This window comes from Lycorma delicatula, chromosome 10 (assembly GCF_047948215.1).
Source record: "Lycorma delicatula isolate Av1 chromosome 10, ASM4794821v1, whole genome shotgun sequence".
NCBI classification, from domain to species: domain Eukaryota; kingdom Metazoa; phylum Arthropoda; class Insecta; order Hemiptera; family Fulgoridae; genus Lycorma; species Lycorma delicatula.
In genome coordinates this window covers 43,777,361-43,796,873 of record NC_134464.1, presented here as the reverse complement: position 1 = coordinate 43,796,873, position 19,513 = coordinate 43,777,361, and the positions used below count along the sequence as shown (strand labels likewise).

Genomic DNA, 19,513 nt, shown 5'->3' with positions numbered 1-19,513 from the left:
GTAGAGGAAATTTGTGAATAAAGCATTATTTATCAGAAGGGATACATTAATTTGTGACTGTAATAGTCTTTCTAATGGCTTTGATACTTGTAAAGGACCTGAAATACAAAGACATGAATCAGGGTTGCTTTTCCCTTAAAATAACAATGTTCAATAAATAGTCCTGTTCCTCTGGTGAAAAAAGTGTATTGTAGGGTGTATCTTCTAATTTTTTGAATATAATATTAAATATATCTTGACCAATATATTTTTGATTTGTTCAAATGTTTTGGGCTATTCTGCCATCTATCTTCAGGAGGAATTTAGAAGTAAAATATATAAAAAAATATAAAATTAAGATTAACAATTGTGACACTTTACAAAACAGAAGTAATTTGTATCATATGACAACCAGTTATTATGTCTCCAATTTTATCTTGTGAATTTTATATATTTTAATTCTAAATAATTATAAATTGCTCCCTAATATGGCAGAATGGCTGAAAATGTATGAAGAAATCAATATATTGGTAAGCTGTTTTTAATACTATATTTCACTAATAGTGCCATGTTTGAAAAACTTAATTTCTCTTATTTTTTATGGGCTTCTCATACCGTTAGAGACTGCTTTACTAACTACTTAATAAACTTCGCATGATGTCTCCTGCCTGTAAAAGTTTTGATTGACATCTAACATTTATATCATTTATTTTATAATCAGTAAGACTAAAACTTTGCAGTTTGACTGGAGAGAGAAAACCATTAACCCCAATAATAAATGTAATAATTCATATGAGTTAAGTTATTTGCGCAAGCATCAAAATAGCAATCAATATGAAAAAAATTGCCTAAAGTTTTTTTCTGATCAAAAAATTGAGCTAGACTTGCTCCATACAGAAATGAAGTTTGTTTTTGCTTTCAGTTGATTTTAACTCTGATTTATATATTCATTATTGCTGATGTTTTTACTTGCCCGACTTAAAACCAAACTGCTACATACTGTTGTAAAATGTAACATTTTATGAATGAAATGATAAATGGAAACTTAATTAAATTTTCTATTTACATTAGCAAAAATTTATTTGTTTTTACAAATGATGTTTGAAGTGAGTAATGATAAACCTGTGTAACAATTCACTTATGTGCACAAGTGATCATATTCAGCCACCTGGCACAAAACATCTTCAATTTCTTGTTAAATGTTCGCCTTCAGTTCATCAATTGTGTGGGGATTTGATTCATAAAGGCTATTCTTCAAATAGTCCTAAAAGAAAAATCACAACCAGACAAATCTAGGGGGAGTGTGGAGGCTAGCACCCTTTATGACAGTTTGATTATCCATGGCAAATTGCTCTGTCTTGTCGGAAGAAGCTGTACTTTTTTTAGTTTTGGTTTATGTGTTCCCTTAGGTTGTAACACAATGGTTTCAAATTTAAGCCATAAAAAATTTTACAATGTGTATTTTTCACCTACCACTTTGTGTGATAATTAATAGAGATTTTTTCCCACAGAAATTCTTGGAATATCAGCTGTGGTAACCAGAGTACTTATGGAAAGTTAACTATTTCATTTTACTTTTGACCCTGTTGTACATCAATTTTTAACCAAATCATGTATGCTACTTTACTGGGATACTGGTAGTCAGAAATTTGACTTGTCTCAAAAGCAATGTTCATAAGCTTGCACTGTAGCAATCTTTAACGGACTAAATAAGGAATTTTAAAAAACACAACTGTAAAGAATGAAACTATACTGTACTGAAGTATAAATAATTTACAGCTGATAAAGAGTAGTAACATACATACAATGTTACAGGTAATAGTCAAAATAACTGGAGTTCAAGCCAGTCAGTTTGGTTTTAAGCTTCTCACCTGTTACAATGTGGTTTATGAAATCAATCTGAATTAATTTAAGTAAGTTATATTTACTTTAGAGAAACATTTTTATTTTTAATAAAGATGATTTACTTTATGTGCTGAAACCCTAACAGATACATGCAACCTAACAAGGCTGAAAATGGTATATCCAGTTATAATAGTTAACCTATGCCAGACTTACTGAGGTAAGTATAATTTGAAGTGGTGTTTTGTAAGCTGCCATCAGCATATTAAATCCTATAAGTGACATCTTTACTTTGTTCACTATTGGACTGGCTATTTAGTGAATACCATTACTCTCGGAATGAAATTTTGTTCAGTATTTAGTATTTTTTTTCAGAGAAAACCATAACATTGCCTACATTCAACAGTTTTAATTCTATATATATTTTTTTATTAATTTTTCTGTATGTTTTTACTCTAAAGAAGATTAAATAAATTATAGCATACCCTTTTCCTGTGTCGAATCCAAATTTGTAAGATTTTGGTCCATTTTGTCCATGCATCTGAAATTCAACTCTTTGTCCATCTGTTTGAGGTTGTCCTGAGAAACCTGTTTCAGATGTTATCTATAAGAAAAAGAATTGAAAATTATTGTATGAATATAAATATATTTATATTAATAAATTTCGAGAACAGTTTTTTATTTGTATTATAAATTTTTATTTTAATAAAATTAAAAATAAATAAATTATAAATTTAAGATTATATAAGTAAAAATTATTTTTTAGGTTTATTAATGAACATTTTTCAGTTATAACTGAATATTTTATAACTATTTTATTTTTTTTACTAAAATAAAGAAATAATAGAATTCTAATTGTATAAGAAATTTTCTAAAAAATTTTAGACCCTGTGGTTAAGAATTGCTATTATAAGTACTTGACTATCTATTACCTCTTATTCCTCTTCAGCAAAACAATTTTGTAGCTAAGTACAATGCTTGCACTGTAAAGTGCACTTCAATGAAGTGGCTGTATGACAACCCTTTTGACATGTTCTTGAAATTTTGGACACAATATATATAATCTTGCTGTAAACACAGTCATTGCATATTACTTGAATTAAAAAGTTTTTTTTTTTAAATCTGTTTATAAAAGTTATGGAATGTTCAAATAACTGTTACTTTTTTATAACAATTTTTATAAATGCAGGTTTTCTTCAGATAAATTGAAACTATAAAGAATAATATTGAAAAGAACCAGGTTTAATAGTATACAAAAATCTGATGTGGACACCACATGACTTCCTTGTACACCTATTAAATTACAAATACACTTTTTTTTTTAAATTGAAAAGTTCACAAAATTTTATTTCATTGATAATGTCTGATGTTTTTTTTTTTATTGTTACTGAATTATTTATCATAAAAATCTTTTTACAATCTGAAGTTAATAATTAATAAAACAATATATTTAAATTAAAAAAAAAAAGTCTGAATTGAAGTCTGATTTGAACTGATTTCAATTCTGGAACCAATTAAAATAAGTACCACTTATTTATTGATATTTCATTGAAAAGCTCTCAATGAAGGTTTACTGCAGTTTAGAAAAAGTCCAAAATCTAATTTATTTGAATTTTGGGCTCTTTTGGTTCAGTTGATTGCAATCAAAAGGGGAGGTGCACAACTAGATGTTACAACAGTCCTAAATAGAAAATTTCAACATACAGCTAATAGTTTTTGAGTTATGCAAGATACAGATCTCATGCCGAAACTTGTCAAAATGAATTCAGGGATGGTCCAAATGGATATTTCCGTTAAAATCTGAAAACTGAAATTTTTCACAATCACAATACTTCATAAAAGGAAGTAAAAAGTATAACTTTTTAAAGACAAGGTTTATTTTTTGTGATCAACTAAAATTAATAATTTTTTTTAAGTTTATGGATTACATTTAATATCTGTTAGTAATGTAATGTAAAATATTTTCCAAATGATATTCATTTGGAGAATGATTCTAAATAAATGCATGCATATTTTTGTAATTCAAATCAATGAATTTAACTCAGCAGTAAAAATTTAAAAAAATACATATTTTACAGATACCTCCCATCAGTTCTTTCATAAATTAAGATACTAAAAATTAAAAAAAAAAATCCTTTAATATAAAATCATATAATTTTTTTAAATTCAATTTTAAAAAGTCGCAAAATTTTTAACTCTTGTAATAATAAAATAAACTTTTTTTGAAAATTGTTGTGACATCCAAAAAAAAGTTTACGTCTTGCCCAGAACCGTAGTACTAATTATTATTCTATTATTCTCAATATATTAGTTAACTAAACTCGCTCACTTACTTGTTCATTAATGTCTGATGCAGCCGTGTGGTGGTTTTCATTATTATTTGTTATTTGTGTATCAGAGGATGAAATTTTATGGTTGCTATATTTATTTCTTTTATATTGATTCATTGTTAATTGTTGTGGTCTTTTAATTCGTGATCTTTGTTCTGTTTGTAAATTTTTAGTGTCTTCTTTTATTAATGAATCATCATTTTCTTCCTTTTGTGATCTCTGTTGTTGTTTAATTGAATTTAAATAATGTTTTGTTTTTTTATTATTTCTATTAAATTGTTGCTCTGTTTTTTCAGGTATAACATTATATAATTTTAATTCACCTTCATTGTTGTTGTTATTTTTTTCTATTGCATCATCTTTAATTAAACTGTACGGTTTACGTTTATATTGTTTAGTGCCATATACAGATAATTTTGGCTCTGATTGTTGTGGTAATGATGATGGTGGCGGTGGTGGTACTAAATAATCTACAACACCTCGATCGGTAATTCTGAATGGTTTATTATTATTACTAGTTTTAATCTCTATTCCTAATGATGGTACCATTTCGACGTACGATTCTTCATTATTTTTATCAAAGTATCTTACATTTGGTGATTGTGAGGGCTGCAAATTTATTATTTTTGGTGTTAATACAGTTGTTATTGTTGGTGGTTGGGTAGTTGGTAGAAATATTGGTGTATTTTTATTATAATTACTATTTTGTATGTTATAATATTGTGGTCTTGGCCTAAATAAACTTGTAGTTGGTCGTAATGGTCTATGTGTACTACTACTTGGTAAATCTATTATTTTTGTTCGATGTGTTGATGTTATAGGAAAGTTTTGTGGTCTTGTTGTAACATATATTGGTTGATCATTAAATGATAATGTTTTAATATTTACAGATGGTATTATTGAAACAGTTTTGTGTGATATTTTATTATAATTCTGTGTTCTGTTGTTATTGTAGTCATTGTTTGGTGATACTACTATAGGTTTTTGTGTTATTACAATTGTATTTTGTGTCTGTGATTCATAATTATCTTCTGTCAATATATTTTTATTATTATTTAATAGTTCAATGTTTATGTTTTGTTCTTTCATTGGTTTGTGTAAAGGTTTTATTGTGCTATCATGATTTATTGATAATACTGGTGTAAAATTATTTTCATATCTATTAACCTTATGAATTTCTTCATCATTACTTCGATGATTTTGAGTATTGTCAAAATTTAGATGTACTTTATTTTTATTTATTTTTAATATTTGTTTTGTGATATCTTTTGATGTTGTTGTGCCAAATTGTTCTGTAAATAAATTTTTATCTTTGTTACTTTTATTCCTTATGAAGTAAGTGTCTGAGTCTGTATTTCTGTACGGTCGATCACCAGATGAAGTTTTATCATTGTTTGGATCATCTAGATCAGGTGATATATTTAATATTCCACCGCTTCCTGGTCCATGTTTTGTTTTTTGATCAAAGTAGTGTTTTATATTTGACCATGGAAATAATTGTGCTGTACAAAATTGTAATTCTATTATTATTGTTATCGTTGCTACTTTAACCTGAAATTAAAATAAAACAACATAGATTAGTATTTACATGAATTAATGACTATATTTTTATTTTAAAGTACTGTCTTTTGGATAGACTGTAATATACAACCTGATTGCACCAGGTACAAGCTGCGTCATGTATAAAAAAATTTGTTGGAATCAGACTGTAATCATTTTTTATTTTTTTAGAATTTATAGGTATAGAACAATGATAACAACTTTTGTTTATCTGTAAATTGTTACAGAATGATCAAGAGACCATTTTACTTTCTTGGAATCATAGACCTAGAGCTATGCTGCAAGTAGAAAAGTATGGTAATCAATCAAAAAATAGGATATGGGTTTCTCCTCATTTCTCAGTGTTTCATAACCCAGGGACCCCAAAAACACAAAAAGTGGGGGGGGGGGGTAATGTTCAAGTATATGTATATACATGTATTGGTGTGTTTGAAGCTTAATAACTTTTGACTGGATTAACAAATTAATTGTTTTTTTCATACAAAGTTATTGTTTATTGAAACTTTGAATGTCTCTATTTAGTATAATGTTAATCCAGACTCCAGGAAATTTATGTAGGATTCTATTAAACTGGTCTAACTTGTATAGAAATATCTTAACTATTATCTGTTTATTAATAATATAATTTTTGTCTCTTTCCCGTAACTGTGAACATGGTTATTCTAAACATCTTTTACCCAACTGATGGTATCTCTCTTCTACTTTCAGAAATTTTGTATCGTCTATTTTGTTGTTTTACTCTCCATATAAATTTTTTGTATGCAGATTCCATTATTTCTTTTTACATTGTTAATGTCAGTAATGGTATGATATATTTAACTTTCTCATTATTTAATACATATTTTCATCTCTCAAGTATGAAGAGTACACAGGTTTTTTAAATTGCTTGAAAAGCCTTATCTCAAAATTTTGGATTTATGTCAATTGCATCTTTTCTTCAAGAACCAACACTGAATCAGTTAGACATAGCCATAACTGAATATGATTTAGTTCTGTTTGCTTTTAAATTTTTAGTCCTATTTTTTAGAATGCAGGATCTAGAAGCATCTTAAAAGATGTTACCACAGAATCCCATTAAGTTAAAATGGTAGATTATGATAAAATTCCTTCAGCTTTATTAGGTGCAACTTACACTGCCCCTGCTGCAAATGGCCTGTTGTTAAATTGAATTATCTCCAAACATTATATTTAAAAATATATATAGTTAATATGTTTTCTTGCATATCAAGTGGTCTTATCATAGTGTAGGAATATATTTAACAAATTTTACTATTATTTGTACCCTTTTTTTTACTAAAATTTTTTCAGACAATTTATTTCCAATTTGTATAAAAATAACTGTCTCATTATACATTCAGTTTTTTGCGCTGTGGTGTAAGAAATTTTATAGCATTTGAAAAAATGCTATGTGTGACCCAAAATTCAAACCCAGAACCTACTAGTTGAAAGGCAGAGATATGTAACATTCTCCTACATCCCATAGAGGTTTGTAGGTATCTGACCACATTTTTTTTTTATCTTGTAAGTATAAAAAGTTTATAATACCATGCATCTATTTTAATATAGATAATTATTTTTACAAAAATTATCTGTAAATCTGAAAGTAATTAATCAGAATTTTATATACCCAAAAATTATGGATTTTTTCCTGTACACTTTATATGCTGATTTTGATAGGCTCAATAAATGACTGTTAGTTCTGTTCACCGCTTTCAAATAATGAAACTATTTTTGCCACTTTTCACCCTTAGGAATCTTAATATGAATTAATCAATTGCAGAGATGTATGCAATAATGCAGAAATATATGCCCTCATGTATAAATATTCTGTATTTAGTCCTGTAGATTTTATGTAATTTAGTTTTATATGGGTTTGTAGAAGATTATTTTGTTTAAAAAAAATCAGTAATTCTTTCATATGTTGTTTGATCTTAGAAATTAAAAAAAAAAATAATTGTTGCATTTTTCTGCAAAGTTCCTGTTATCTAACTTCTATAAAATCAGATTCATTTCATTTTCCAAGAGTATCATATTTTGAATTCAAGTGTAATTTTTATTTACCCGATACTTCTTATAAAATGTAATGCTGCGGGTACATTTGTAAAATATGAAAGGCCAAGATTGGTAAGCAAGAGAAGTCTGATGAGAAATTTTTAGGGCTTATTAAAAGCTTTATTTAGATAAACTATATTCAAAATTAAATTGTGATTAGGTGGAAAATGGGAGGGAGGAAGTTAGTGTAATAAAATATTTTTCAAAATTAATTTTTTTTTAAAGTGGTTCATATGTTTAAATAAAGAAACTTGGAGAAAAATTAAAAGGAAGTTTTATGTCGTAAAAAGTTAATGAGGCAGTAGGCACCTTGAACAACGATGTAATGTTCAAATGGATATTATTTGATATAAGGTAAATGATTTGTGTCTACATTATTGTTATGGACTTGTGTTAAAGCTGATAGATAGCTTTGGTTTGATTATAATTGGCTTATGAATGATAATCTATGTGTACTATTGTACTACACAGAGTACTTGCATATTCTTTATTAAATTTAAGATATTTAAACCACTTTTTTCAAAAATCAGTTTGAATCGATAGGACATATAATTAAAATTATGACTTCTGTTAGTTTTAACTGTATCCTAAAAATTAAAAGTTCTTTTTTTATACATATCTTACATCACATTATAATTAACAGTAAAAAGCTTTTATTCTGTTAATTGTTAATAAGATATGTAACTTACATAAATGATGTCTCTTAAGATAAACCAGAAGGTTAAGCTTATTCAATAGCAAAATTAAAAAAACTATTCTATTAGTTCATTATAATGACCTAAAAGAAACCTTGACTATGTTAATATTAAGAGATAATGTAAGCATATGCTTAATTTTATGTATTAATTAAAGAGCAAATATAACTAGATATACTTAATTTAGCTTTAAAAAAAATATCTATATATGTATCGAGATTTATGTAATTTTTTTTAATTAAATTATAAATAGTGTAGTTTCACATCATTAAAAAAATTATACATAATTTTATAAGTAAAGTTTAATATTAATCTTAATAATTTAGTAAAAGAAACTTGTTATTTCTCGGAACCATCTGTAATATTTGATTAGTTGTTTTATTTTTATTACAGATACCTAAAATCAAATCCAGTTTTTTTTCATACAACTTTGATTACTTGAAATATTTATTGACCATGTAACAACCAACTATTGTCCGATTAATGGATTTTGCAGCGAGTGAAAAATGCTTTACCCAGAACCTTCTGGATTAGAATCGCTGCTGGTCCACCTCAGAGGAGAAGGAAATATGTGTTCAGAATAAATTCCAACAAGTTATTCAAATTATTATACAATAATATATTCTTTATGTATGTTCTATCTCACATATTTATGAAATTTAAAAAAAAATTAAATACGTATAATACAAAACATTGAATAGATTTGTTTAACTCCATTCTATCCATTTTATTGTGGTGGCTGTAACCTGTGTCTGGGTGATAATGAAATGAGTTTTTTTAGCATGTAGAAATATGGCACGCCTGAAAAGGACTAGAACCCAAAAGTTTATAAATATATTGAAGGTTATAAATACATAACCTTCAAGTGAAAGACAGATTTGGGGTACTTTGAAATAGAATAATTTTTTTTTAATGTAACATCAGATAATACAGAGGTTTACTGAATATAAGCTTCGTGGCAAACACCTATCCAAAACGGATCTGTACCTGACAAAAACTGGAATATTATGCATGGTTTTTATTACTGAAATTTTTCCATAACTTGCATACTTTTTTATTGTAGAATGTTAATTTGATCAGTTTTTCGTGTAATTAGAGTTAATGATTAAATATGTGTACTGTAATTATAGTTTGAAATGCCAAGAAAAATAATTTTCAGAAACTAAGGTAATAAATACATGTTTCACCTCCAATTAAGAAGAAGGTTTAACTGAACAGTGTGTTTCTCAAGCCACATACCAAGGTTGAGGGATTGTTCTTATTAGAATCTGTATCTATTATCAGGTGGTTATTTAATTTATAAAGTAAATTAGTTTTTATTGTTTAAGCTTATCAGTACAAATTCATTGTACGATGTTCTGCTGTCATCTTGAGATAAAACTGCCTCAAACTACCTTGGTTATTATAAGTGCCTACTTTTTGGAGAAATCCTTGAGCTTTCTTCAGGTCGGGGTTATTTGTCTTGAGCTATCTGTTTCTCTGAAAATACTGTCCATTCTCACTTCACTCCTCTTCTAGATTGCTTCACAATAATTTTGAATTTTTAGGATTAGGTCCAAATCACACTTGATCCAAGCTAAGACTGTCAAGACCTTTAGATCTAATACGTTCTTTCCCAGAGTAAATATTATATCGAGGTGTAGTAATATCATAAATTGATTGTATCTAGAAATATTTTATAAAGTTATGTTAGTATTAAGATAAGTAGATCAGTATTTTAATGATAATAACATGTTTGTTTTTAAGCAATATTAACTGATATGATCGCTAATAATTAATAATAAATACAAACAACATCTGGTGATATTGCTTTCTATGTTGTTTAACTTTGGTGATGTTTGACAAGTGGTGTATTACTTATGGCTTCGGTCAATAACAATTGTTTTTTTGTTTTTGCAACGGCTTTAAATTTTTAAGATTCTGTTTTGTATAATGTTTAAGTTATAGAAACATTAGGTGCAGTTTATCATCTTCCTCAGGTTGAGAAATATAGCTATGTTTTGTTATTCATTCTAAAAGATTAGGAAATGACTAATAATATATCTGTTTATAAGTAGAGAATATTTAAGAGAATGAAATTTAAAAAAAAAGATGAAATATTTTACTATTCGGACGGTTTGTCTTTACTGGTATATACAGTTAGTAACAGTTTGAGTACAGTTAGTTTCTTAATATTGCTTGTTTAGAGATTGCTGGAGGTTATCATAAAGTAGAAAGGAATTCTACATTGGTTTTGTGGAAAAGTAGTAACAGTTATACAAAATTAAAATTGACTGTGTTAAGATATATGACCGCAGAATAAAGTTTTTAATGTATTAATATTACATATTCTGTTTCTGTAATACTTTCTCTTGACTTAGAATGTTATAACTTAGCTTATATAAAATTGAATATGTTGATTGATTATTCCATGTAAAAAGAAACCAGTATTTTTAAGTAGTACTGGACAATAAAATTGTCAGACATGGTCTGAGCATGTGCACTTCGACTAACTCGTGCATACCTTTTTAGACCTTCCAAAAAAGTTAATATTATTATTTTTTGATTATTAAAATAATGTTCATATGAGTAAATTACTAAAAATAATATAGTAGTCATTTTTAAATTTAAAAATTAGTTCTTTCTGTTGTTTGTAATGATTTTCAGTTTTTTTTATGGTTCTTCCTAATGATGTACTTTCAGTGTGTATTTAAATCATAAATGATAATATTTATTAAATTGAGAAATAAATAAAAAAGCCATCCAGCAGTAACTTCCTCTGCCTTAGCGAGTTATTCTTTAATTAAGAAAAATATAAATCACACCAAGTGAATAATATCATAGTTGTACAATTTACCTCTGGTGAGAAGCAATTGCATGAAGATGATTCAGGTGACTTAAGAACTATTTACAAAAAGATGAGCCACCTTTAAAAACATACATTAAATATGATCAGATATAATTTTGGCAGTTTACAGAAAGCTGCCAAACCCATATTTTATAATAGTTTCGTGTATACTCTATAACCTAGATATAACTTTAACGTAAGATAATTATTATTGATGTATTACATTATCACAGTTATTATTCACATAAAAATATGTGATATGTCCTGTATTTTCACTTAAAGAAAATATCCTTTACCCCGATAAAATTTTATATTTTTAAAATTATGAAGTTTTAAGTTATCTATTAAACATAAGTAAGCCAATTATTTTAAATTATTTGTTTTGAGATTAATTAGTGCAAATAATTCTGTTATGAAATTAAACTCACAAAATTTCAATGAAATATGATTTTTTTACCCACGACGGGACGGAGACTATATGCGTTTGGGGTGAGAGGTTGTGTGTGTATGTCTGTTATCATTTTCCTCAAAAAATACTGGACCAATTTCGATGTAGTTTTTTGCATTACATAGGTATCACCTCAGAATAGGTTCTACGATTAGTTTTACAGTTATAAGCCGCAAGGGGGGGGGGGGCCGGTGTAGTAGATGTTTGTTTTTAAACAACTTTTGAATTTTTCCAGCAAGCCTACATTAGTTACTCTGTGGATTATTAAATAACACTAATTAACATAATTTTTGTTTCCTAACATGTGATAGATGGTTTTAATCTGTTTTTTTTTTGCTGAAAAAAAATATGAACTCTGAATCTTTCTATTGCCCACCATTTTTGCAAAAGTTTAAAATTTTAATTAAAATTTTTTTTCATTTTTCAATGCATAGTTAGCATTTTAAGCTCCTATATTGTACTTTATTAGCTCATTTTTTTATTGTTTAACTTTGATAACATAATTTGTAAGCTATAAATAAATAACACTAGACAAAGAATTTAATCATATCACAGTTACATATTATGACATCTAATACTGAAGAGTGAGCCTTCATGGACAAGATTAACCATGTCTGTGTAGGTCAAAACATGTAACTGAAAACACAGCTGTGTTGTTTGTATTAAGCACTGGATTTAGAAATGAATTAATTTTGTTCAGTCTTATTACTGTCTTAAGTTTGTTAATAGTGCAGTGTCATAATGCCTCAAAATGTTGATGCCTTTTGTTATGTATGTGGCGAGTTTGCCGTAAAATCAAATAGAAAAAAACATTACACTTTAATTAAAAAAGCATATCATTTGTACTTTCAGTGTAAAATTGGTGATCAGGATAAGACATGGGCTCCTCAAATAGTATGCAATAATTTTTCTGCACATTTAAGAGGATGGCTGAAAAGTACACGGAAGGCTTTGTCATTTGATGTACCTATGGTTTGGTGTGAACCAAAGGATCATGTAACTGATTGTTACTTTTGTTTAACAAGTGTGTCTGGAATTTCTAAAAAAATCATAAATACTGTGAAATATCCTTCATTGCAATCAGGCCTGTACCTCAATGAAATTATTGCAGTTCCTGATCCACCTGTGAATATATGTTTCGAAAGCAGCGATGAAGAATCATGCAGTACTGAAGAAGATAACAATGATTTTGATTTTGAATTATCTTTTCCAATAAGCCACTTCTTATATCACAAGATGAATTAAATGACTTTGTTACGGATTTAAATTTATCAAAAAATCAAGCTGAACTGTTAGGATCAAGGCTGCAAGGTTGGAATTTCCTCCAAAAGAATACAAAAATTTTGGGCTTTCGAAGCCGACAAAGGTAACAAATATCCTTTGATACCAATCGCTTATGTTATTAATTTCAAAGTGACATACTATGTGATGCAGTTAGGCTATACTAAGTACATGCATTTTCTTTGCAAATGGGATAGCAGAGCTAGGAATAAACATTATGTTACCAAAGAGGGGAAGAAATGAGACAACTTAACTCCAAATGGGAAAAATATTATTCATGAGCCCATAGATAAACCCAAAAAAATATTTTTACCCCCTCTCCATATCAAGCTAGGACTAATGAAAAATTTTGTAAAACCATTAAAGAAGGATAGTCCCAGATTTTTGTACATGAGGCAGAATTTAACCAATTAAAGAAGGAATTTGTTGGTCCCAAATAAGAGAGTTGGTCAAAGATGATGTATTTAACTCTGTTAAATAATGTAGAAAATGCAGCTTGGGCTTAATTTAAAGACTGTCGAGAAAATTTTTGCAAACAAAAATCCGACAATTACCACGAAATTGTTGAATTAACTTATTACTTGATACTGAGCTATGGGATGTAATATTTCTTTGAAAATAAATTTCCAACACTAGGATCTGGATTTTTTCCCGGACAACCTCGGAGACGTGTAAGTGACGAACACTGTAAACGTTTCTACCAAGACATTTCGGTGATGGAAAACCGCTATAAAGGGAAATGGAATACTAACATGCTAGACGATTACTGTTGGACATTGATTCGGAATGTACCTGAGGCTATTTATAAAAGAAAAGCATCAGCGAAATCATTCTAACACAGTTTTGGCCATGCAAAAATCGTAAATTTTACAGATTTTGATTATATTTTCCCTTAATTTTTTTTAAAAGTGTAATTTACTTAAAACTAAGGGTGATAGAAAAATTGTATTTACAGATCTTTAATGTACGCAAAAAAAGCAATTCAAGAAACGTATCGCACTTAGAGAAACATTACATTTTTTTGTCTGTTAGTGTAATTTGCGCTGGTCAAGTATACTAAACTTTCATCATTATCAGCCTATAAACGTCCCAGTGTTGGGTACAGGCCTACTAATCTTACGTTTTTTCGTCGTGGGTTTTTAAAATTTTATTTTTTATCAACTATTGTATTTAATTACTTCTATTATTTTTTTTTTTTGTAAAGACAATAAATAGAAGATTCATTGAAAAAAGTAAAATGGGTTTATAAAAGGAAAACCTGAAAATGAGCCCCATTAATATTTTTTCAGTGGTTAAATCTTGTATGTAAATAATGACATTTATATTTACACTAGATTACTTTGAATTATATTAAATTAGAATAATTTATTTCATTTTTAATAATAAACAGCAATTCAATCATTTATTGTAGTTATTCGACCGCGGTAATCAGACGGGCATGAATTTACTACAACCTAACCTAGGAATGTCGTCTTACACTAATGATTTAGGAAGGAAGTCAAATAATAAAAAGAAAGTACACTAGCCTTCTACAATCACCTGGTTTACTGTTATTACCATTACAATAAAATAATGTAAAAAAAGAGGAAATGCACGAAGAGATTTACAAAAAAAGAAAAGAAAAAAGGCAAGCTTGATCGGAAATAGTTGATTAATTTATTACATTTTACATGATGAAGTTTACAAGCTTACCATAGTAAATATTAAAATAAGTTGTTAAATTATCATTATTTTAATATTCGAAATATTTAAAAACATTACCAAACGTGAATAATATTTACTTGTAAAAATAATAATCTGAAAACGATACCGTTGAAGCGAATCTGGTAGACTTTTTATCGTTCCCTTGTTAAGAATACTGCTTTTTTTTATAAAATAATAAAAAGTATACTTTTTGTTAAAACTCGACATTGTAAAGGAGGAATGTACTTCGTGGATGAAAAAATATTAAAAAATTACTCGAAAAGTAGTTTGTTTCCGTCTTTTTTCCCCGTCTATTGCAATTTTCACGTTCCATAACTTTTATATTAAGAAGTTAGTGTCTAAAAGTATTTTAGAAAAGCGTTTTAATTTTTTATGGAAGTTCTACTTCAACACTGCTTAAAAATAAAATTTCTAGCTTCGTAACTTTATATAGTATGGAAACGAGTTTGAAGGAAAGAAAATTTTCTGTTATGGAAGTTTGAGGTGCTAGTTGAATTCTACGCTTACATTTAAATGTCTGCTCTGCATTACATGTGCTGCGTTAGCGGACGAATTTATATATATGAGCTTTGTCAATTTGTTGTAAGGTGTAGTTTATTTTGAGTCATTTTATTTATTTTAAACTGTTTATTACAAACACCATTTATAATTTAATTGAATACTGAAATACAAAAAGCTTTGATGTATTTTTTGAGACCGACTAGCACGCTATTGCTGGCAATCGCTATAAACATAGAATTTTATCTCTGTTTTGTAACGTTCCAAGATAGCTAATCGCAATAAAAGTAGATGACAAATTAAGAAGTTGCAGTGTCACCAACTTAAGAGAATAATGTTGCGCAATTTAAATCTTCCGTTTTGTTTGGGACTTCTTTATTTCAATTGTATACGTTGTCACTTCTTTTTAGAAATGAGTATACTACTTCAGGAGACAAATTGTTATATTATTTCCACATAATAAAATTTCCTGATCCGACTATTGTGTAATCTGATTTGTTAAATAAGTCGAATGATGTTTTAAAATTTTTATTGTCGGAAGCTCTAAGAAGCATGAAATAATTTATTACAAGAGTTGGATTGAATACAGCTCAGACATAGTTAATTTTATCTTGAAAAATATGACTACGTTGTCCATATGTGATAACTTTCAATAAATTTTTTATTCTTAGATAATTATCCTTTTTTTATGACAAAATATTCTTGTGAATTACACGGATGTTTTATTTATGCTATATATATATATATATATATATCTTCAAGCATAAAACTTCCAACCTTAGAAAATTATTATGATCTTTGCTTAAAGTTTTGTTTGTGTATGTTAGTTAAATGAATTTAAATCCATGAATAAAATTTAATTTAACCAATTACTTTAAAGTGTTAGACAAATAATAACATTGTCGAATATTACACGCTCTTTTTCTTTAAATCAGATTCCTCATCTAACTTTATATAGTTCATGATAAATTTACACATAAAGTGTCTCAATCAATAAGTTAAGTAGATCAGTGAAAAAAAAAATCATTCAGATCGGATACTTGTATCCTGAGAATTAAGCGAACGTTAGACTATTATATACGTGTAAATTCCTATCTTCCTTCACATAATCGTGGTGTATATTACCATGAAATTATGGAATAAACTACTAAGTTGCATTATTATTAATGTATACTATAAATAAATATCTGCCTTATAACTGCTTTAATTAACTTTTTTATAAAATTCTTAGTTAATATTAGTCAGCAATTTTGTAATTTTTAAGGTCAGGGAAAGTATTTAACTAATACTGCCATCCCATCAGATAAGTCGGTCAAATTTTTACCGACGCTTTCAAAAATAATTTTATAGTCATAATAGTAATCTTCTTTTTTATTATTAAAAGCGATTTTTTTATCAAATATTTCGAATGATAGTAAAAAAAATCATCAATTTTGAAAAATTATATACAATTAAAAATTTAACAAATTGATATCGATTTCGTGTAAGTGGAATTTTCATAATTAACGTCATTTAATTCAAATAAAATTTGTTATAAAAAAAAGCTAGCAAAATATTGCATGACTTTCTCGGCTACACTGGTCAAGAATAACTTGATAAAAGTATAATTTTTATGAATGTAAAAAAAAATTTCTTCTCATTTTGGGTTCGCAATATAATATAAATGCCAAAGCTAATTTTATAATCCTTTAAATAATGATGGAAAATAAAAAAATAAATTCTGTTTAATAGTATTAATAAGCTCTTTCGGTCTAAAAGTTAACTCATCTTCGCAAATCAGTTGTTTAACTGATTTCCGAAGTCGAAATTTCTGAGGTTTAAATCCTAATAAAAGTTAGTTGCATTTTTTACGGATTTAAATACTAGACAGTAGATACCGGCTTTGGTGGTTGGGGTTCAATTAACCACACGTCTCAGAAATGGTTGGCCTTTTCTTTCTTTTTCCTGTTTAGCCTTCGGTAATTACCGTTCAGATAATACTTCAGAGGTTGATATGTATGAGTGTAAATGAAGTGTAGTCTTGTACAGTCTCAGTTCGACCATTCCTGAGATCTGTGTTAATTGAAACCCAACCACCAAAGAACATCGGTATCCGCGAACTAGTATTCAAATCTGTGTAAAAATAACTGACTTTACTAGGACTTGAACGCTGGAACTCTTGACTTCCAAATCAGCTGACTTGGGAAGACGCGTTCACCACTAGAACAACCCGGTGGCTTAGAAATAATTGGCCTGTGTATACAACAATACATCTCATTTACCTGTCATATATATCATTCTCATCTGATTGGGCCCTAGAGGGGGTTTCTTATTGTTCCTGAACCGATTGCAATTTATGCATTAGGAAAATTATTTTTTTTAAAATAATGATAAAAGTTAAGGTTTATGGAACCAAAGAAAAAAACCAGAATATATACTTTTTAGAACTGGAGAATAGATTTTAAGAAAAATCTTTCTAAAAATATTCATTTATAGCTTAAGCTTAAATTAACTTAAATAAAGTTTTCTCTAAATCCAATACCTCCTTCAATAAAGGTTAAAATAGGAATTAGAAAATTTTCAGAAACTTTTTCTGAATTTTAGGTCCGGTGTTTATAATAACTTGTTAAAAATTTCGCGCAGTTCTATGCAAGAACACCGACTTTTCGTTATTTAAAAATGTGTTATATGAAATTACATATTTTCTAACTTGCCCAGCTCAAATTTTTTCGATTTTATATTTAGCGTAACTCAAGAACGATTCAACCAACCATCCCGGTCAGGTATGGCATTTTCACACACGCTACAAATTACTCATCTCGTTCTCTGAAGCAATACCTAACGGTGGTCCCGAAGGTTAAAACAAAAAAAAAACAATCTTCATCAGATTTTCACATGTACAACCTGATAAACCACTACAGCATATCTAAGTTTCAATGAAATTGATCTTGTAGTTTTGGAGTATTTCGAGCCACAAAATTTTGTATATAGGTCTATAAATAAATAAATACATACAGAGTGATTCAAAGAAACGGGAAATTTTGAAAGTTGTGCTGGTAGCCGTGGGCGATTGGTACCACTTTTTAAATGGCGCCAGCCTCTCTAACATAACCTACCATTTAGTTGTCATGAATCCTTGGAGTGGTGCGCAACGTGCATTTGCTATCAAAGCGTTTTACAAAAACAATGACAGTGTGGAGGGAGCGCGTAGAGAATTTCGCCGTCATTTTAATCTGGGACGGCACGACCGTGTTCCATAAGCAGATGCAATTAAAACATGGATATCTAATTTTGAGGAAACTAGTTCGGCAATGAAAAAGAAACCTCCAGGCCGTGAGCGAACTGTACGTACATCACAGAATGTTCAAGCTTTACAAGATGCTGTCACACGAAGTCCACATCGGTCAATCCGTCGTCTCTCAGCATCTTTACAATTGCATAGTTCAAGTGTTCGAAGAATGTTAGTGAAGGACCTGCAATTCCATCCATACAAGTTGCAGATCGTCCAGGAACTGAAACCGAACGATGCAGTTGTGAGCACAATTCTGTAATGTAATGCTTCAGAAGATAAATGATAACGAAGAGTTTGTTCACGAACTGTGGATGTCAGACGAAGCGCATTTCCACCTCAGTGTTTTTGTTAACAAGCAAAATTTCAGATACTGGGCACAAGAAAATCCTACGCAGCTACACCAGCGTCCGTTGCACAGCCAGAAAGAGACCGTATGGTGTGCTATGTCATCTTACGGTGTTATAGGCCCTTATTTTTTTGAGGATGACAACGGTCTTGCGATTACAGTGACGTCGGCTCGTTACGCAACCATGCTTGAAACCTTTGTTGTGGAACAACAAAAGAGATTTCCACCGATTCTTAACACAGCCTGGTTTCAACAAGACGGAGCAAAGTCACATACTGCCCGAATATCGATGGCAGCTGTACGCCGATTGTTTGGACAACGTGTCATTTCACGAAATGGTGACATTAGATGGCCTCTCAGATCGCCTGGTCTCTCAGCTTGCGATTACTTTTTGTGGGGTCACCTTAAAAGCAAAGTGTTCCAAAGTAGACCTGCTACAACGGAAGAAATGAAGGCAAAGATCCGAGAAGCAATTGCGGAAATTCCAGTTGAGATGTTACGTCAAACCATGAACAATTTAACGAAGAGACTTCGTGAGTGTTTACGTAGAAGAGGATGTCATCTTTAAAAAATAAACTAAAATGTATGTATCCTAAAATGGCAACATTTGTACAATTACATGAAATAAAATTCATTTTCTAAAAAAAATTTTTCATTAACGTTATTTAATTTTTTTAAAT

The 19,513-nt window shown here is 28.8% G+C and overlaps 2 protein-coding genes across 2 annotated transcripts in view; one reads left to right on the top strand and one right to left on the bottom strand.

The window, feature by feature from the left end:
* Positions 1-9,009, top strand: part of LOC142330980 (uncharacterized) — a 58,840-nt gene extending 49,831 nt beyond the window's left edge. The window contains exon 15 of the mRNA XM_075376474.1: positions 8,852-9,009. Within this exon, the coding sequence (XP_075232589.1) occupies positions 8,852-8,900 (49 nt within the window). The 3' untranslated portion in view covers positions 8,901-9,009. The remainder of the gene's footprint in view (positions 1-8,851) is intronic.
* Positions 1-19,513, bottom strand: part of LOC142330981 (uncharacterized) — a 113,325-nt gene that overhangs the window by 2,479 nt on the left and 91,333 nt on the right. Inside the window, exons 2-3 of the mRNA XM_075376476.1 lie at positions 4,155-5,702; positions 2,307-2,425 (exon numbers count right to left, since the gene is read on the bottom strand). Coding sequence (XP_075232591.1) covers positions 2,307-2,425; positions 4,155-5,702 — 1,667 coding nt within the window. The remainder of the gene's footprint in view (positions 1-2,306; positions 2,426-4,154; positions 5,703-19,513) is intronic.